Source organism: Thunnus thynnus, chromosome 4 (assembly GCF_963924715.1).
Source record: "Thunnus thynnus chromosome 4, fThuThy2.1, whole genome shotgun sequence".
Taxonomy (NCBI): domain Eukaryota; kingdom Metazoa; phylum Chordata; class Actinopteri; order Scombriformes; family Scombridae; genus Thunnus; species Thunnus thynnus.
This window is the reverse complement of record NC_089520.1, coordinates 19,324,562-19,341,721: the sequence shown is the minus strand read 5'-3', so window position 1 is coordinate 19,341,721 and position 17,160 is coordinate 19,324,562. Positions and strand designations below refer to the sequence as shown.

At 40.1% G+C, this 17,160-nt stretch overlaps 2 protein-coding genes across 8 annotated transcripts in view; both read right to left on the bottom strand.

Annotated features, from left to right (window-relative positions):
- The window catches only part of erc2 (ELKS/RAB6-interacting/CAST family member 2), a 38,657-nt gene extending 35,965 nt beyond the window's left edge, over positions 1–2,692 (bottom strand). For both annotated transcript variants that reach the window (XM_067587247.1, XM_067587246.1), the window contains exon 1: positions 2,239–2,692. The gene's annotated coding sequence lies outside the window, so the exon portion shown is untranslated. The remainder of the gene's footprint in view (positions 1–2,238) is intronic.
- Positions 2,693–9,583: 6,891 nt separating this feature from the next.
- bsnb (bassoon (presynaptic cytomatrix protein) b) overlaps positions 9,584–17,160 on the bottom strand; it is a 68,015-nt gene continuing 60,438 nt past the window's right edge. Inside the window, exons 7-14 of one of the 6 annotated variants that reach the window (XM_067587242.1) lie at positions 15,977–16,821; positions 15,468–15,579; positions 15,221–15,367; positions 14,960–15,015; positions 14,588–14,709; positions 13,930–14,145; positions 13,698–13,728; positions 9,584–12,848 (exon numbers count right to left, since the gene is read on the bottom strand). In XM_067587242.1, coding sequence (XP_067443343.1) covers positions 14,975–15,015; positions 15,221–15,367; positions 15,468–15,579; positions 15,977–16,821 — 1,145 coding nt within the window. In that variant the 3' untranslated portion in view covers positions 9,584–12,848; positions 13,698–13,728; positions 13,930–14,145; positions 14,588–14,709; positions 14,960–14,974. Of the gene's footprint in view, positions 13,773–13,929; positions 14,146–14,587; positions 14,710–14,959; positions 15,016–15,220; positions 15,368–15,467; positions 15,580–15,976; positions 16,822–17,160 lie in introns of all 6 variants that reach the window. The other 5 variants (XM_067587241.1, XM_067587239.1, XM_067587245.1 and 2 more) reach the window with 5 other exon arrangements.

Here is a 17,160-nt window from a genome sequence, read left to right as displayed (position 1 = left end):
CCAACTGTGCTGCGCTGTTGGACCATGTGACCATGACGTCCCTGCTTTAATTCCAGCTGGAGACGTTTATAGCATGTCATTCCCCCTTGCTCCCCATGTTTCCTGTTACTGTCAGATACAGCACCAGTCTAAAGTTTGGACACATCTTCCCATTCCCTTGAATGAGAAAGTGTGTCCAAACTTTTGACTGGTGCTGTATCTAACAACGACACATATGCCAGAAATATTTTCTTCTTTTTTTTTTAAATAGCAATAACAACTTAACAACTAACAGAGGAAAGCTGCATTGCCAGAAAGGATACTTGATGTTTGCTCAACATTACAGACTATGACCACAAAAATGGCACACAGAACCTGCACCTCTGACAGTCTCAAAAAAAAAAACATCTTAACTGCAATTTCTGTATTGTGTGATAAGGTGTCTCTATTTTCTGGCCCCCCAGTGGCACACACTGTGATCACATGAACGTGCCACAGTCTCATATTTTACAGATTGATTGCCTGGTGCCGTGGAGCATTGATTAACGAAGTGTACAGCGTGAGCCATTTTTAAAATAGTTGTTGATTAATTTTCTGTGTCAAAGTCAAATATTAAATCTTACAACCTCTGAAAGACACAATCAAATCCTACATCATTTTATGTCTCGTAATACATAGCATTACCTTAATCCTTACCTTCTTCTTCTAACTCTGTTCAAACCTCAAATTTCTTATTTATATTGACCAGCTGATTTAATCTCTACATCAGCCATATCTACACAGTGCAAGAGCACATTTCTGAGGGTGTCAGACAGAGGGAAATGGCCAGTATGCAATAAGAGAGTATCATATTATTGCAGAAACAGTGATAATATTGGAGTACCACAAGGGATGCCAGCTGAGAGTAACCCTCCACCCCACCCTTACCGTCTACAGTTGACTATACAAAAGATCTGCAACAAACCTGAAGGAAGAGGCATAAAATGTGTCATCAAACTTGTTTTTAACACATTTTATAATCCATCCTCCATCCATCCATTCTTCTGTAGGCTATAACAGTCTACTTTTCAATCAAATACTGGGTGTGCATAGAGATTTTTGCACTTCATGGCCTTGCACTTCATTTCTGACCAGACATCAAGTGATTATTGTTATCAGGGCCAAAAAACCTCTCATAAATTGCAAGTATAGGGCCACAGGAGAAATTATCACTGGTAATTCAGTGAGCAGTGGTGCGGAAACAGCGGAGAGGATACAGATGTTCTGAAACAATGTTTTCACCACAGGCAGCGCTGAGTAACTGTGGGGTCAGGGAGACTGGTTTTCTATAAGGCGATCCTGACATTTTGAAAGGCAACATGCAGGCATTTTGTTCTTAACTGTCGTGAAGGAGACTACCAGTTAAAATCAGGGCTCTTCGCTTGCGATAATGTGCTTTTTGAGGTCAGAGCCATGTCTAAGGCAGACAAAGGAGGACAATCTTCTATAAATAGCCTTCAATATGGGTTGATAATAGAGACATTTCACATGAAAAGATGAGAAGCACCAACCCTTTCAGTGCGGTGCAGTGAGCACTTGAGCAAGTGCAACACATGCAGCCTCCTCATCACGTATTCTACTACAGAGCCTTAACGCCCCCATGCTTCCCACTGACTCCAATGGTTGGTTGATTAGATGAGAAAATGTTAATGTGCTACTCCAAGTGGCCTGTTCACCCGTCCACCAATGTTCAACGATAGACCTGCTTATAGCTGTATAGCTGTGTCTCCTGAATGAAAAGTGTCTGGAAAAACACTAGAAACGTCTTGGACAGATGTTTATCTTATTATATATAAACCTCTGAGGTCCATTAAAATAGGTGTCCTAATGGTGTGAAAGGCTGAATTACATTTGATGCAGCACAGGAAGCACGACCGTTCAATTGACAGCTCATTGGGCCTACATTTTCGATGGCTCCAGCGTGGTGTACGCGTCGAGCACCTGAATACACCAATGAAATATTAGTCAAACCCGCCGCATCGTTTCAACACGGCTTTAAAATGCAAATTCTCGGGTATCAAGTGAGCACTGAGTGGCTGTGCCAATGCAATCAACCACGGAATGATTATTTAAACGCACATAGCCATATGCTTTTTTTTCTTCCGCCAAGTCGCTCACAAAACGCTCAAAATTGACAGGACAGCTCAGGGATTGTAAGTGTCATTACTTCAAGTATAAACCGCGGATAGAGTGAATGTGAAATAAAGAAAAGAAATATACCTTTATCGATGTTAAATCCTTCCCTTCGCCGCTCTAGACGGCATCTTGTCGCCTCCATTCACCCCAGCAGCCTCTCTCAGCATCCTGCGCTGTCATTGGGCAGCGGACACGCTCTCTCTCCTCCTCTACACACCAGGGAGCAGCATCACCACTACTGTAAGTGACAGCGGGCAGGAGGGGATGGGCGGATGAGATGCGGTGAGCGGCCTGCAATGAATTTCACATCATCTTGATGCTGAATGGGAATCATTACCGTGCGTCCGCTTTCATTACCTGAAGATATCTGAGTATCTTTTTTTTTAGTCGAGCTGTCTGTATTTCCTGTCTCTGATCACTTATTCACCGGAGGATTGCAGGTGCCAGGAAACACGTGATTCGGTGATGTAGTGACAGTACATTTCAGGATAGGTAGGCCTAATTTAAAATGATTTTTGGATCAGTTGTCAAAGCTGTGATTGCACAGTCATCAGCAGCGTTTCTTTGTTTTTAGGTTACGATTTTTTTTTGCCCTGTAATGAGACTCGCAGGCAGCCCCTCCTCCCACGCTGAGTGCCACCCTCAACAAGCTATGCCGATGTAATACTTGTAGGTTAAAGATGGCTAATGTTAGCGCTATACCAAGAGATTGGCCTGTGGTCTGATAATCCTAAGGATTTGCACATGAGTGAGCAAGCGCTGCCTGACAGGCTGAACTCTGGGTAGCAAAGTCGCTCTTATACTTATGCTGCCATGGTCTATTTTATAATTTCTTGCTCCGTGCTACTCTTGCACATCTGATCCAGTTAATTGTTATTGGCTTAGCTGAAGAAAGAGAATTACCCCAACACTGCTTGCATGAAAGTGGATTAAGTGTGCAGGATGCAGCACATGGAGAGACTCAGTCAGGAAACACTTAATTAATATATAATATCATGTTGTCTATAAAGGTGACTAAAACGGTCCACTTATTTTTCAGGTCTGATTTTGACATGAGTTGTGTTTTATTATCATCATATGAAAGTTCAGTTTAAACTTGTAAGCAACTCAGCAATGGGACAGATGGTCTTTGGTTTTAAATGAAACAGTTGGAACAATGATACAACAAAAAAGCTGTGGCATTTTGTGGGGTCTTTAACAGTGAACCAGCTCCTTCTCAGTATTCATATTCCCAGCATTATGAATAAGATTTGCCTGAGGTTAATTGCAGATCCTGTGAGCTGTTCTGACAGAGGAATTCTGTTACAGCACAAATCAATCTAAACTCATGAAATCACACACTGTGACTTCACCATGAGGTGAGTATGTCCTTCAGAAGTGTTTGAACAGCCTGCAGGTCTTTCCAAAACAAAACAATGTCCCCCTGGCTTCCGTCTTTTCCTCTTGCTCTCGCCTGCCTTCAGGCCTCCTGAAATTAAAGGGATTTTCTTCCACTTTGCATTGTAAACACTGATGCTAAGTATGCTTGACAGGGCCCAAAAGCAGAAGCATCAGCATTTCTGTGCTCTGAACACAAACACACGGACGTACACAAACTCCCTCTCTTTCTCTTTCATGCACACTTATGAACATGACGAGGGAAGAATCCATTTGTTCTCCATTTAATTGAATATCTCTTTCCTCTACTGTATGTTCCACTTAAGTTTCCATTATGAGGTCCCAGGAACAAGCAGAACGTAGGTGGTGGCTGGTTAGTAGCAATGTTGCTTTGGATTTGCTGACCCCTTGCAAGACAGTGGAGGCCATTCAGAGTCTTAGCTCCTCTTTCTTCTCACAATTTGACCTGCAATATATTCCTCAGTCTTTTTTGAGATGGAAATGCACTGTCCACACCAAAATGAAAAACAATCAACTGTTATGTTTGTAGTATTGTCAGGTCTATTCAGCCCTGTGCTGGACAACACTAAATGCAATACACCGATTTGTTTTCTGTGTTGTGATTGGATTTAACTATGGCATGGGAAATTAATGTCACAATGAAAAACAATTCATTCAGTTATTAAAGACAAAAAACTAAATAATTGTCATTTAACATATGTGTTTCATTTAATTATGACACAACAGATGCATAAAAATACAAACACATATAATAACATATATAGTTGTTGTTTTTTAAAACTTTATTTCTTTATTTTATTTGTTTTTATTTTTGCAAAGAGTCAGACTAAACTTGTAGTTGTGAAAATATCAGTTTTCAGATCAGAATTACATACCCTTAAATTATTCTTACCCATACGAAGCTAATCCACAAAATTGTTTTAAACCACAAAGTTGTGTTTTGAATGATCTTTTGCATTCACCCTCACACTCCTGACATTTTTTTTTTGGTGTTGTGTTTTGTTGATGCCTTTACTTTTATGTGGTAATTTGCTGTCTTGTTTGGCCTCTGAAATAAGTAATTACTTACCAAATGAGATTAGGAATGACTTGAGGCCAAAAACGATGCTGATGAGAACGGAAGTAGACAAGCCTCCATTATTGTGGTGGCACATCACTTGCAAAACATGGATGCATTATAGGAGCTCTTATAATACATCCATGTTTCAAACTCGTGTTTAACACTGTTAAATGTATGGAATTTCACTTTTTAAGTGTTTTTCCTAAGAAAACTTTACAGGAGATCTAATAGAACCCAGACAGTGAAAATATAGTCATCAAACGTCATTAAAGTAAAGGTTACAATCTACAACTTTTCAACAAGATGTAGTCCAGTGTTAACTGACAGGTAGACGTCTTTTCTTGGCTATCAGCTGCTCCAACAGTAAACTTAAACAATGGGGGAAAAAAGGGAAAGTAAAATCACAAGTTTGCTCCATGAAATCAATCGTACATTCATACATTTCCCTTAAATCCTCATGTTTTGATGGTAATCTGAGCCGTAACCAGGCTGATGGTGAGCCACCCTGCTGCTAACTTGGTACCATTTTTCCTGGCTGCAATTATTTTCCCAGCATTATGTGTTTCTGATTTTTGTTAAATGATGTATATTCTCTGATTTTATTAAATTATGTTTATCTTCTGATTACAAGGCAAGAAATAATAAAGTTTGATCATTTAAATCACAAGCTAGCATGTAATTTCTGCTTGGTTTAAGTCCACATAGAGCTTTGACCTCCAGGCTGTGGATGTCAAACAAGGGTACAATAATGTCATTTTTTTCCACCAAAGCCTTTGTCATAACCAATTTCAGACTAGTGTTTTGAGACTAAATAACATCTAAATTCACTCACACTACCTTCATCTGTTGTAGTGTGCAAGGGTGGTCTATTTAGCCAACAAGCGAGCTAACACAGCCAAGTTAGTTTAGCTAGCTAGGTAAAATTTAGCCCAGTTTGCACCTCTGTTTTATCAGCATAAATTCTCTTAAGATAACAGAAATGAAAAACCCAGAGGGTTTTGTTCTGAAGGTATTTCCAGAGTCACCAAAGACTCTTTCCATTTGAATGAAAAATGTTCCATCCACTGAATAATAATAATAAAAAAAAGATTTTTAACCCATTTTTTATTGTCCAGCTGTAAATAGGTGCAGCTACAACATTTATTCATTCAGATGGTTAGGAGAGTCTTTGGGGATTCTGAAAACACAATCAAAACAGACAAAGCAGTGTTTTTTTAACAACCTTCAGGGTTTTTAACGGTTAGTGTTATCTTTCAGAAAATTGTTACCTTTGTGCGACCCAAATGTCTGCTGATACATGGGTGAAGTAATTGGGCTAGGTATCAGTAGCATGTGTGGCCTTGTTGAGCTAAATAAAAGAAGTATGTTTCTATACATGTGTGCTACGTGTTATTTACAGCCTCTGGTCCATTCAGAATTACTTTAAAATTGTTGTTGCCCGAGCTAACAAAGGCTAATTGGCTAATTTTGTTAGCAAGTTGAGCTACTTGCTGAAGAGAAGCAGGGGGCAATTGGAGTGAGTTAATGAATAAAAGTGACATGATATCATGAAATAATATTATAATAGGAGGGAAATGTCATTATGACATAAAACCGACTTTAAATAAATAATATTTAGAAATTTTTGAAAAACTATAATAATTTAAATAAAACAAAATAAGACTTAACTGAACTCTCCCAGTAGATGAAAGTAGATTACAAACACAGATTTTCCTCTGAGACCCAGTGAATCAGGTTATTTTTCTTTTTCTGAAATGATAAAATATCTAAAAGCAAAAATCTTATCAGATGGGGGTCCATGGTCTAATTTGTGCCAGTTTAGGGGTCCTTGACATGAAAAAGCTTGAGAACCACTTACTTAGAAGACATAAAGGCCTGGAAAAGGATTGTTTCATTATTAAAGGGTTGTGTATTGATTATGCAGTCTGTGAGACTCGCAAGCAAGCAGATTAAGACTGTGAGTGACAGGCTGAGGGAGGAAACCCTGAGCAGCCAGTTCTTCCTTGGCCCCATTCATTTAACATTTTGCTCAGCAGTCTGATGGATCCAGACATATTTAGGGCTGATAGGGTTGTGACTCTGCTCTCTACTGGCCTCTTGTGATACAGTTAAACACATCAAAGTCATGTTAACCGGCTCCTGAATCACTTCTAAGAATTGATTTTGATTTCCAATATCAAAAAGGTTTCTGGTTTATTATTTCCTTGAAAAAGTAAAAAACAAACAGGGCTCTGTATTATCTGAAAAGGTCACAGTTGCAACAAGTATAAGATAATCACATCATGTCCTGGTAACACAGTGAATCACTTTAATTCTAAGAAATAGACTCAATTCTGGTAAAGTGTGGGTGCACAGTGGCTATAACAATGACAGCTAATTAATTTGGAGGATGAGTGGTCCTTGCTTCTCATCTTCCTCTGCTCTTCATCTCCTCTACCTCTAACGTATAGCACACTTCCCATCAATTGAGGATGAGTCACACTGTTCCTCTGAGGTAATGGCTGATGAAAATAATGGGTTAATCCTTGGGGGCTGAGCCCCCGGTCATGGCTTTCAGGAAATGGATGAATGCAAGCATCCCAATTATAGTTTAACAACTTACATTTATGCCCTTAATACGAGGGCGTCTAGGTCAAGTGACCTATAACTGAGGACAATAATAAACCATTCATCAACCTGCTGAAGATGAGCATTCACCTGCTCTGTACATGAAGATGGGACATGGCTGCCTCAGAGACGCCTTCAGGACAAATGCTTGCAGTAAAGAAAAAAATATGCTGTGAAATATAAAGTTGTGAACTCTGTGTGTGGATGGGCTCAGCTGTTTTAAATATTGTTAGGATGTTAAATATTCTCCATAAGAAGGATCTGGAGGAAAAAGGCTGGACACGGTGTAGAGTTGGCTGCTGGGCCCAGCAATAAATCTTTGTTAGAGCAAAGATTGAGCACTTAAGGCTTCACAACACTCTCACTAATGGGTCATATCAGTTAATAGAGAAATTTTAGTGGTCTTTTAACCTTTGTGGACCTATGTCTCGATCATCTTTATCAAAAAATATATCTTGTATGAAGTCCACTACTGGCTTCCTTGAAAAATTGCTGGTAGAAGTCTTTTACTGTGGGGTCAATATAGCTTTCTTATAACTGATACTTTCCATTTTTGTTGTATTCTAGTTGTTCAACCTCACGTTTAAAAAAAAATCTAAATCTTTTAGATCCCAACAAATAAAGCCCCCTTAGGGGCCCCCTCCAAGATTTTGCTTGTATCTAAGGTCTTAGAGAAAGATGTTTCAAGCTTTCATGAATCAAAAGAGTATTTCTAGGTCAGTCTGCTATTCAGTGTACAGTACAGAGACTGCACCTCATTAAACCTCATTGACCTTTTAGCAGCAGAGTCTGGTGAAAGTTCAAGTAATCCTTTCACCTCTCAGTGCATTTTTTGAGTATGTAGTCAAGGCAATTATAATCGTGCGCTTCAGATTTTGGATTAGCATTGAGGACATACACTTAGCTTCAGTTTAAGGCCACAACTTGTTTCTGCATTGGCTTCCACTTGGTTACATTATGATGAGTTTTTTCTTTCTCTTCTTTTATGACAATATCGACTCTTGCAACTAAATGACTGAAACAATCTGAGTGCATTAATATCATTTGCCGGAGCCTTTCTACCCACCACCCCAATTCAACACTTTCAATTGTCTCATAATGAATTAGAGTCCACCAAACAATGTGATTCTAGCTGCCAAAGATTCAGCAACATTTTTTGGCTTCATCTTTGAACAGGTAGCGAGATGCTGTTGTTTAACTACTGTAACTATACTTCTACAGTAATAATGTGTCAGTAAATACTCATGAGAAAACTTGTTTTTTGTAAGTCTGTGAATGTTTTATTTCTGAAATGCCTGTATTCACCTAAGGCTAAATTAGCTATTCACTTCACTCTGCTTCCAGTTCTGTGTCTGACCAGATGAGGGCAGCCAAGATCTATATGACTATTGATGCCTCACTACTGTATGTGGGTAAGGGGAGCTGCAGAATGGGTTGTGGTTTCATAGTAACCCGATGGCCACTTCAACTTTGTTACAGTAGTCCTCCGCTGTGCTGCAGCACTCCACGCTCATGTACAATACAGCAGGATGACAAACTGTAGGCGCAGTCTGCTGTTGAGTAACTACTAGACCTGCACTGCAGTGTGCTGTAACTGTAAGTTCTCTTCATAAAGGAGTGGTAAGTCCTGGACTTGCTGGACATAAATGAAGAAACATATCGACGCAACCCATTAAAACAGGGAATGCACAAAACAATAGCTGATGAAGAAAAATCACATGATTTAATAGATTAACCTTCATAGATAGTCCTCTTCTTTCTTTCTACAACACATTCACTTTCTTCTGAACCAAATTCCAATTGCATTAACAGCTCCACAGTTTCTGCTCTATTTGGTGTGATATGGACAATAATATGGCACCAGATAAATGCAAAAAGACATGTTTATATTTTTACACTGAAAAGGTGTGAGAAAATCGGGAACAATCAGATTTAACATCAATATCACACTTAATATATCAAGATAAGCCTGTTTAAACTGCGTGGTGAATAGAGAAACATATAAGAACTATTTCATTTCTCTCTCTTTTTCTGATGCACACATACAGATTCAGTCACATGTTTTCACACACTCACACCTCCATCTCTCCCAGTGCATTGGCAGACGCTTCTCCTCTCGCTGCTCTTGCCTCCCTACCACCTACACCGGGATAAGTCATCACTGCTTCAGTGCGTAAAGCCTGGTCTTATCTGAACAGTCTCTTTGCCTTTGAGGTCTTATTCTTGATCTCTCTTCTCTCTCTGCAGCAAAGCTACTACACAACTTACCAAGCGTCTCTATCAACACTGCAAGGAAACAGGTGACACACGCATACATACTGTGCACAAGGACTGAAGACAATAACCACAATATATTCATTTTCTTTTTATTCTTTTCTGTTTGGAAATTGCAGGGTCAATATTTTCATTAATCACATTACTTGACATGATGCACCAAAATTTACTCTATCTGTTTACAGGAATACACTGAATAGAACACAAGGTTTCACAATGGATACACGACTGACGTTTTGCCCATTGCACTTACAACAGTGAATGACATTTTCCAGATTTTTTGTTTCATTTTTTTTTTCCCCGCTTCTTCTCGTAAACCCTTATCACTTTGCAGATCATATCCATCAAATCAAAGACCTCCTGATAGTCTGACAAAGGCATTCTACTCTGCAATTGCCGTGGAGGTTTTTTCTTCTTGTTGTACAAACACAATATGTATAGAATCTCTACACAGACTGGATATGTTTCTGAACACAAGTTTTGTTCCACTGTTGTAAACAGTCAATACAAGTCAGCCACATACACTATGCTTATGCAATAATAATAATAATAATAATAATAATCATCCTCATCATTAGTATCATCATCATCCTCATTATTGTGGTAATAAATATTCTTTTATACACAAAAGTTGGCAGCAAATACGGCATGGGGATGCACATGACAGCCGTACTCAAAACTCAAAAGCTGTACAGAAGAATGAATTTGTATTTACAGTAAGAATGTGTGTCTGTCTGCCTTTTCTGACAATCTGGACGGCTGCACCAAAGGCTGTTTTGTCTCATGCACCTCATATCGACCAGATAGCATCTCCACCTCTTGTTTTGATACGGATCTTACACTGTTCAGTTAGAGGCACTGTTACACAGCCTCCGTGTTTCTGCGTTTCACTGAGCAGCAAGTGCTACCAGTCAGGCTTGTGCTTTCAAAATGACATGCCCTGATTTGTGAATGACTGGCTGAACATTTTACTCATCAATATTCTCTACATTGGCCTGTGAAAGTCAAGGTTCGTTAGGCAAACCTTGGTGAAATCATGCCTCGCTGTGTTCATTCAGGTACAACCTCCAAGCATTTAAGATCTAATCATGCACCTTTCCAATAGCTTGGCTGCAGAGTGGTTTATTCAACAATGAAATATCCGATAGAAGCATTCCATTCACCCCACAGGTTATACTGACACCCAATATGTACATTGACACATATTAATGAGAAGTGCTGACCATCTGTATCACAGGTTTATAGCAGCACGGACAGTCACTGCAAGCCAAACACTGAGGAGCCCAGGTCAGCCAAAACGCACAAAAACTGAATGAGGGCTTACAAACAGCCAGACAAAGCCAAGCAAACCCATGCTTCAAAGCAACATGATGGTGGACATTCAAAACTGACAGTCTACACAGTTTACCCTTTGGCAACAAGTCCCCGTGTGGGGAATGAGGGGTCGAAACATGCCACGAAAATAAAAACAATTCTAGTTCAATATTCAAATTCATACAGACAAGTTGCTAAGTAAAAACATTTTTCATGACCTTTTTTTTCACTATTTTAGTTCATAATTTTGTCATTTTCTTGTGAATACAATGATGATAATAAACTGTTTTAGGCTGAATCACTTCCAGGTTCAAAATGAGTCATTGCATAGAACATTTGAATTGATAATTGCTTTCATCCTCTCCTGTATCTGTATGCGTGTATGTGTGTGTGTGTGTGTGTGTGTGTGTGTGTGTGAATGTGTGTGTTTGTGTGTGTCATTGCACAAATAGAGGCAGTGGCCCCAGCTTGTTAGTGAGATTATCTTGTTGGTGAATTGGTAACCTCATTAATCAGCTGGACGTTAACAGGTCTGTTGAACGGAGAGCACAATTAACCTTGGCTCTGAAGTGTGTAACTTGTACAGTATAGTGTGTGCACATGTGTTTGCAAGAGATAGAGAGAGAGAGTGTCTGTGTGAGTGTGTTTGTACCAGTCTGCATGCTCTTATGCATCTGCACGTAACATGCACATCTGGACACGGTACTGTGGTTGTAAACCCTCTGACAAATTGTATTACGGCTATTTATCGACAGAAGTGTTTGATATTTCCCATCACTAATTTAAACAACATTTATACCATTGTGCTATATACGATTTTCTGCATGCTATTGCTTTAAAAATCAACAAGCAAATTATTTGATGCAAGAAAACAGAGATTGAAACAAAATAAAAAGTGAAAAATATAAAGTTTTACCAAAGAAAAACACAGAACAACAAGAGAAAAAAAAAGAAAGTCACTGGAAAGTGATTCCATAAATACACAAATGACAAATTTACACTATTAGATCTCTGATTTGTTTTATGTACATACAATAGTATACAGTTGTGTAAAAAGAAATGCATGATGATATGGACGTTTCAAAACATATGAGGTATACAAGTAAAAACATGTACTGAATAAGGCTCTTCCATTCAGTGAGTATCAGGCAAAAATGAAAAGAAACTAAAAAGATGAGACAAATCAATAAAAGGATAGAGTCCCAGAAGACTCTGGGACTGACTATAATGATGGCTTTGCGATGGCTAATAAAGAGCCGTGGCCACTCTTTCATTTGGTCCTCTCATCTGTGTGAATCTCACACTTGTGGGCACACTGGTAGTAATTTCCTTCCCTATAAACCTACAGCTAATGACTAGTGGCATCTGAAAGGTGGTGAAAAAGTATTGATATGGGCTTCTTTTTTCAGTTTTTCAGATATTTGTGCGTGCATTCTCATGTCCACATTTACACAATGCATTCTGTAGACATTGAAAACAAAAAGAGGAGAAATAAAAACACATTCAAAGAAAGGGTCAAATTCCCTAAACTGGAATGTACTGTAGAGATCAGAGAAACCAAGCATTCAAGGATTGTAGTGGAGTCATCGGGTTGGTTGTCTTTGTCGTGATCCACCTGGCCTACGCCAGGTATGTGGTGTCATTAAGGTTGGTCTCTTTGGTACAAGGAAAACCTATGAAAATCTGTTTTCTTCATTCTTTTTCACTGTGTTTTGCATGACAATAATCTGAAGACATCAATGTAGAATCAAATATCCTTGCCAGATGTGCAATCCTCAGACATGAGTGGTGTTTCATTAGAAAGCCTGTAGAGGGAGCTCTGAGGCTTCCTTTAGTGAGCTGTTTGAAAGGCGGGACACGCATGGCAAAACACGCTGTATTTCTCCCATGATATCCAGGTGCCTCTGTTAGTGGGCCTTTTTTCTGTCACACAGATCCCAGGAGGCTCTCTCTAGAAGAGGAGGGGAAGCAGGACTCGAACTCCCCTTCCCCCTCTCTCCTCCGCGTCGCCGCATCCTCATTATTGACCGTTGTTGTCCTCCTGAAATGAAGACAGTGAAAATGTGAATGTAAGCAGAAATAAATTAATTGTTAATGCACAATATCAAATTCACCAGACCAGATGCACGCACAAAACGAAGTGCTCCAATATAAAATAAACCAATGTGAATAAAAAAAAGTTGTTTTTTTATCAAGAAATGTTCTGGTGAAAAGATTGGGACTATCACAAATGTTTTGTTATGAGCAATTTCCATTACACAGCACATTGACATAGACCAAACCCTTCTGCCAAGTTTGTGTCACAGCTCTGCCAGCCTTCTCGCCCTTACTTCACAGGATACTCCAGCCAATCATAGCCCTGCTCTGCTGGTATCGGCAGTAATCCACCGGGATGAGCAGGCTGGCCTGCTGCTTAAAGAGGCACTGAGTTGAGTTTATCTCCACATTCCCCAAGTGAATCCGCAGACTGGCCATAGACACAGAAATCCCAGCCACAGCAACTGATATTAACCTAAGTGTCAACACTGGAAGCAGGACAGCTAGACCTCCTATTAACCCTTTAACGTCCTCATCCTGTGCAAGTCACAGTATAATGTACTTTATTTAGAAGCTAAATAAAATGCATTGAAATCTGCTTTATTTGCTCTTCTGTAGCTCTGCTCTATTGAGCAGAATTAGTTCATTAGTTCATTCTTCCATATAATGAGTGATGCTTACCATGAGTCATGAATCTGTGTGCCTGCATGTGCTCTTGTCCCTGTGTGTCTTTGCGTGTGTGACATTAAAGCCAAGCCACAGTTAGCCTTCTCAGGCTAATTATAGCCCTGTGTGCTTGGCCCAGATTATTAGAAGTGTGTGGAGTCAGAAGGTAAACCGTGCTAGTGCTCACCTCCTTTATTCTTGGCTTTGGCCTCTCATCTCTGTAGGAGAAAGTTCAAGCGGACTATGACTTTAATTATCTGACCTGACACAGAAGTGAAGCAATAAATAAAACACTGAAGCAAACAAAAACAAATGACAACAACAACAAAACTAAATTTTGCCTGCCAGTAATGCAGCCATGCAAACATACATGAACACACATATACACACAAAGATGTATGTGAATGTTTTTTACTTACTTACCTTGGGTCCAATGAGGCATCAGACATCTCTACAATCATCCTTCCTGGACTGTAGTCATGTCAAGGCATCCACTTACTTTAAGGTCCCCTCAGTCTTCTGCTCATGTCTTGTAACACCATGCTGACAAAGCAATCACCCTTATTTAATTCACTTCAATCGCTGGCCCATGTCTGGAGAATTTAGTGCTGACAAGGCATCCTTTGATTCCAGCTCTGTTCAGTAATTTGGGGTAAGGGAAAGGTACAGCAGATCAGTCCGAATACACAATCACAGCATTTAATGAGTCATCACTTTATTTGAGTCTTCTCATTATGCAGACATAGACTATGCTAATCTATGTAAATATCCGTCTGATAAAACACGTAATCCATTAATCAAAGTGTGACAGCATTCTATGTTTGTGCAGCTTGGAGTCTCGGTGTACTAAATAAAACTAAAACTAACGGGGTAGAACTGAAAGTATCACTGGTTTACTGCATTACTGTGTTTGCTTTACATGAATAAAACAAATTGCGTTAATACATTATTAAATTTTAAAATAGTTTTCTACAATGACATGGTTTTCACTTGCTTGGTGGAGCAGGTGACACAGTATTTATCACAAAGACAATATTCATTTCTCAAGGGATAAAGAAGAGTTGATGAGATACTCACTGATGCACTCAGGATATCTCTCTTCCTTTATTTCCTCTGTGATGGTGAAATGTGTTTAATGCAGTTTCATAGGTTTTTCCAGTACAAAGCCACCAATCCATCTCATTTCAACTCTGCATACCCTGAAAGAAAAAGCACAGTTGATTCAAAATAAACATGTAAAGCGATAAGTACATACAGTACATTATAATTTCCAAACATCCAGACAGCAAATTACAATAGGGAAGCAGTTCATCATTTCTGTTGATAAGCAGGCTGCCATCTGTTGCCTCCCATCCTAAAATCACCTCATGCATCTAAATTAAAAAGTTAGAAAAACACTGTGAGTAGCTAATTCCTGTACCTTTCATAAAAAGGCATGGATTCACTTACCCTCCTCTCTTCAGTTCACCAAAATGAAGTGAACTTCTTCCCAAGGCCAGACAAAGCTGTGAGAATGACAAAGAGAAGGAGGTAAATGTTAGAAAACAACCTCACCCAAACAGTGAAATACCCATTCAAGGAATTCCAGTAACTTCATTTTTTCTGCATTAAAGCATTTTACTTTTAAAACAAAAGATAAACGATGGCAGTTATAACAGCAGCTACACCCAAATATAAGCTGTAAGTCAGTTTATGTATTAATGACTGTACCATCTCCCAGTTTTCCCGCCTGCTCTGCTGCCCCTCCTTGCAGGATTTTGGTGAGAACATTTTCCCCTTCAGCAGGTGCCTGTCCTGCTGCAGCACTGCCTATACCTCCGGGTTTGCTACCAATGCCAACAGGGGCTGCTTTGGAGCCTGCAAACAACAAACAACAAACAACATAGTCATCACATATAAGTTGACGTGTGCTTGCAGTCATTGTGTAGTTTATGTTAATGGTGGAACTGAGACTTACCAATGCCTGTTAGAGGGGGTGTAGCAATTTTGGTAGTCTGAGGTACTGTTGGGACACCCATTGTAGGCTTCATTCCTGTGGCAGTTGCTGCAGGTGTAGCATCCATCTTTGCCTGTTATTAATCAAATAGAGACAAATATGGAGTTAGGGGAGAGTTTAATTTTACTTCTGCATATTATTTTGTGGAGAGATTGCATACACATTTTTTTATTTGAAGAGAAACGCCATTTAGTCCTTTTTTTCTCAGTGTAATTCTTGATTTTCCCTCTCCATTTCCCAAAAAAGTCAGTTTACAGTTTATATAAATGAATAACTGTTGTTTCTTTTGGTACATTTAAAACAATTTTCAAGTTTATGTCTGTTTAATTGTTTTCCTCATCATAATTATCTTATTGGCAATATTACAATAAGAAATTACTGCATTACACAGGAAATTTAAGTAGCACATTCTTAAGAGCATCAAGTAGGTTTATTTAATGTAGGTTAATTAAAACTGGCATTCTACTAACCGCTGTGGCTGCTGGCTGCCCTGCTGCAGACCCTACTCCTGGCTGGCGACCCTGTGGAGGTGCTTGGCTGGTTTTGGGCTGCTGCTGTGCTTGTCCAGCTCCTGCAGTGGTTGTTGTGGGCTGGTTGCTCTGAGGGGTCTGACTGTGCTGCAGTGGTTGCTGCTGCTGCTGTTGTGCACTCTGCTGCTGCTGCTGCTGCTGCTGCTGGGCCTGCTGAGTGCCATCAAGTGGTTCAGAGCCTGGATGTCTCCCAGACTGGCCTTGACCACCCGACCGCTGCTGCCCAGCATGGCCCTGAGGTGGCTGCTGCTGCTGCTGCGGTTTAGGTCCTGCAGCAGAGGGGTCCTGCCTCCTGGGGGTTGTGCGATCTCCTTGTGGTCTCTGGCTCCTTCCTCCAGTGCCATGGTGATGACCAGATGCTGGGTCACGAGAGAAGTCTCCTGAGTTCCGAGGGCTTCCTTGCGCGGAACGGGAGTCTGGACCACTCCTCCTCTGTGTAGATGAGGCTCCCCTGCCATCAGTGCGGCCAGATGGGTCTTTGGGGTGTGTCCTGGAAGTACGAGAGGACCTGGGATCCTCTGAGGAGTGGCGGGAAGAGCTGTGTCTCCCAGAGCTGCTGCCATGGTGACGGTGGTCTCGTGATGATGTGGAGGAGGAGTGGCGCTGTTGGTTGTGCTCATCCTGCGGACAGTATTCCTCTGGAGGTTCGTCATAATCATGGTAGGTGTGTTTACTACGCCTACCTGTAGATGAGTGACTTCCACTTCCGTGATGTCTTGAGCGATCAGAACGGGCCTCCCTTGGCTTCTCAAACCAATCAGTCTCCTCTTGGCCCAAATGATAGGCTTTTTAAACCAAAACAGATATTATTATCAGTCACTTTTGTGTTTTATGTGCAGAGAGGAGTAGCATGCAGATGGAAGCCATGCAAAATAACTGGAAAAAACATGCTCCACTTCCCAGAGCCATGCACATTTTTAGGAATCCAACGGGGAAAAGAATTCTTAAAACACAGAAGACACCACCTCACACTCAAAAAATGCATGCAGAACTTAAATATAAAACAGGCATATTTGGCTTCATTTCACATAGGGAACATTCCATAAAAAAGAAAATACATAATATAATGACGCTCTTCTCAAAATTCCACTCTTGGCATGCAGTCTCTTTCCAGCGCACTTTAA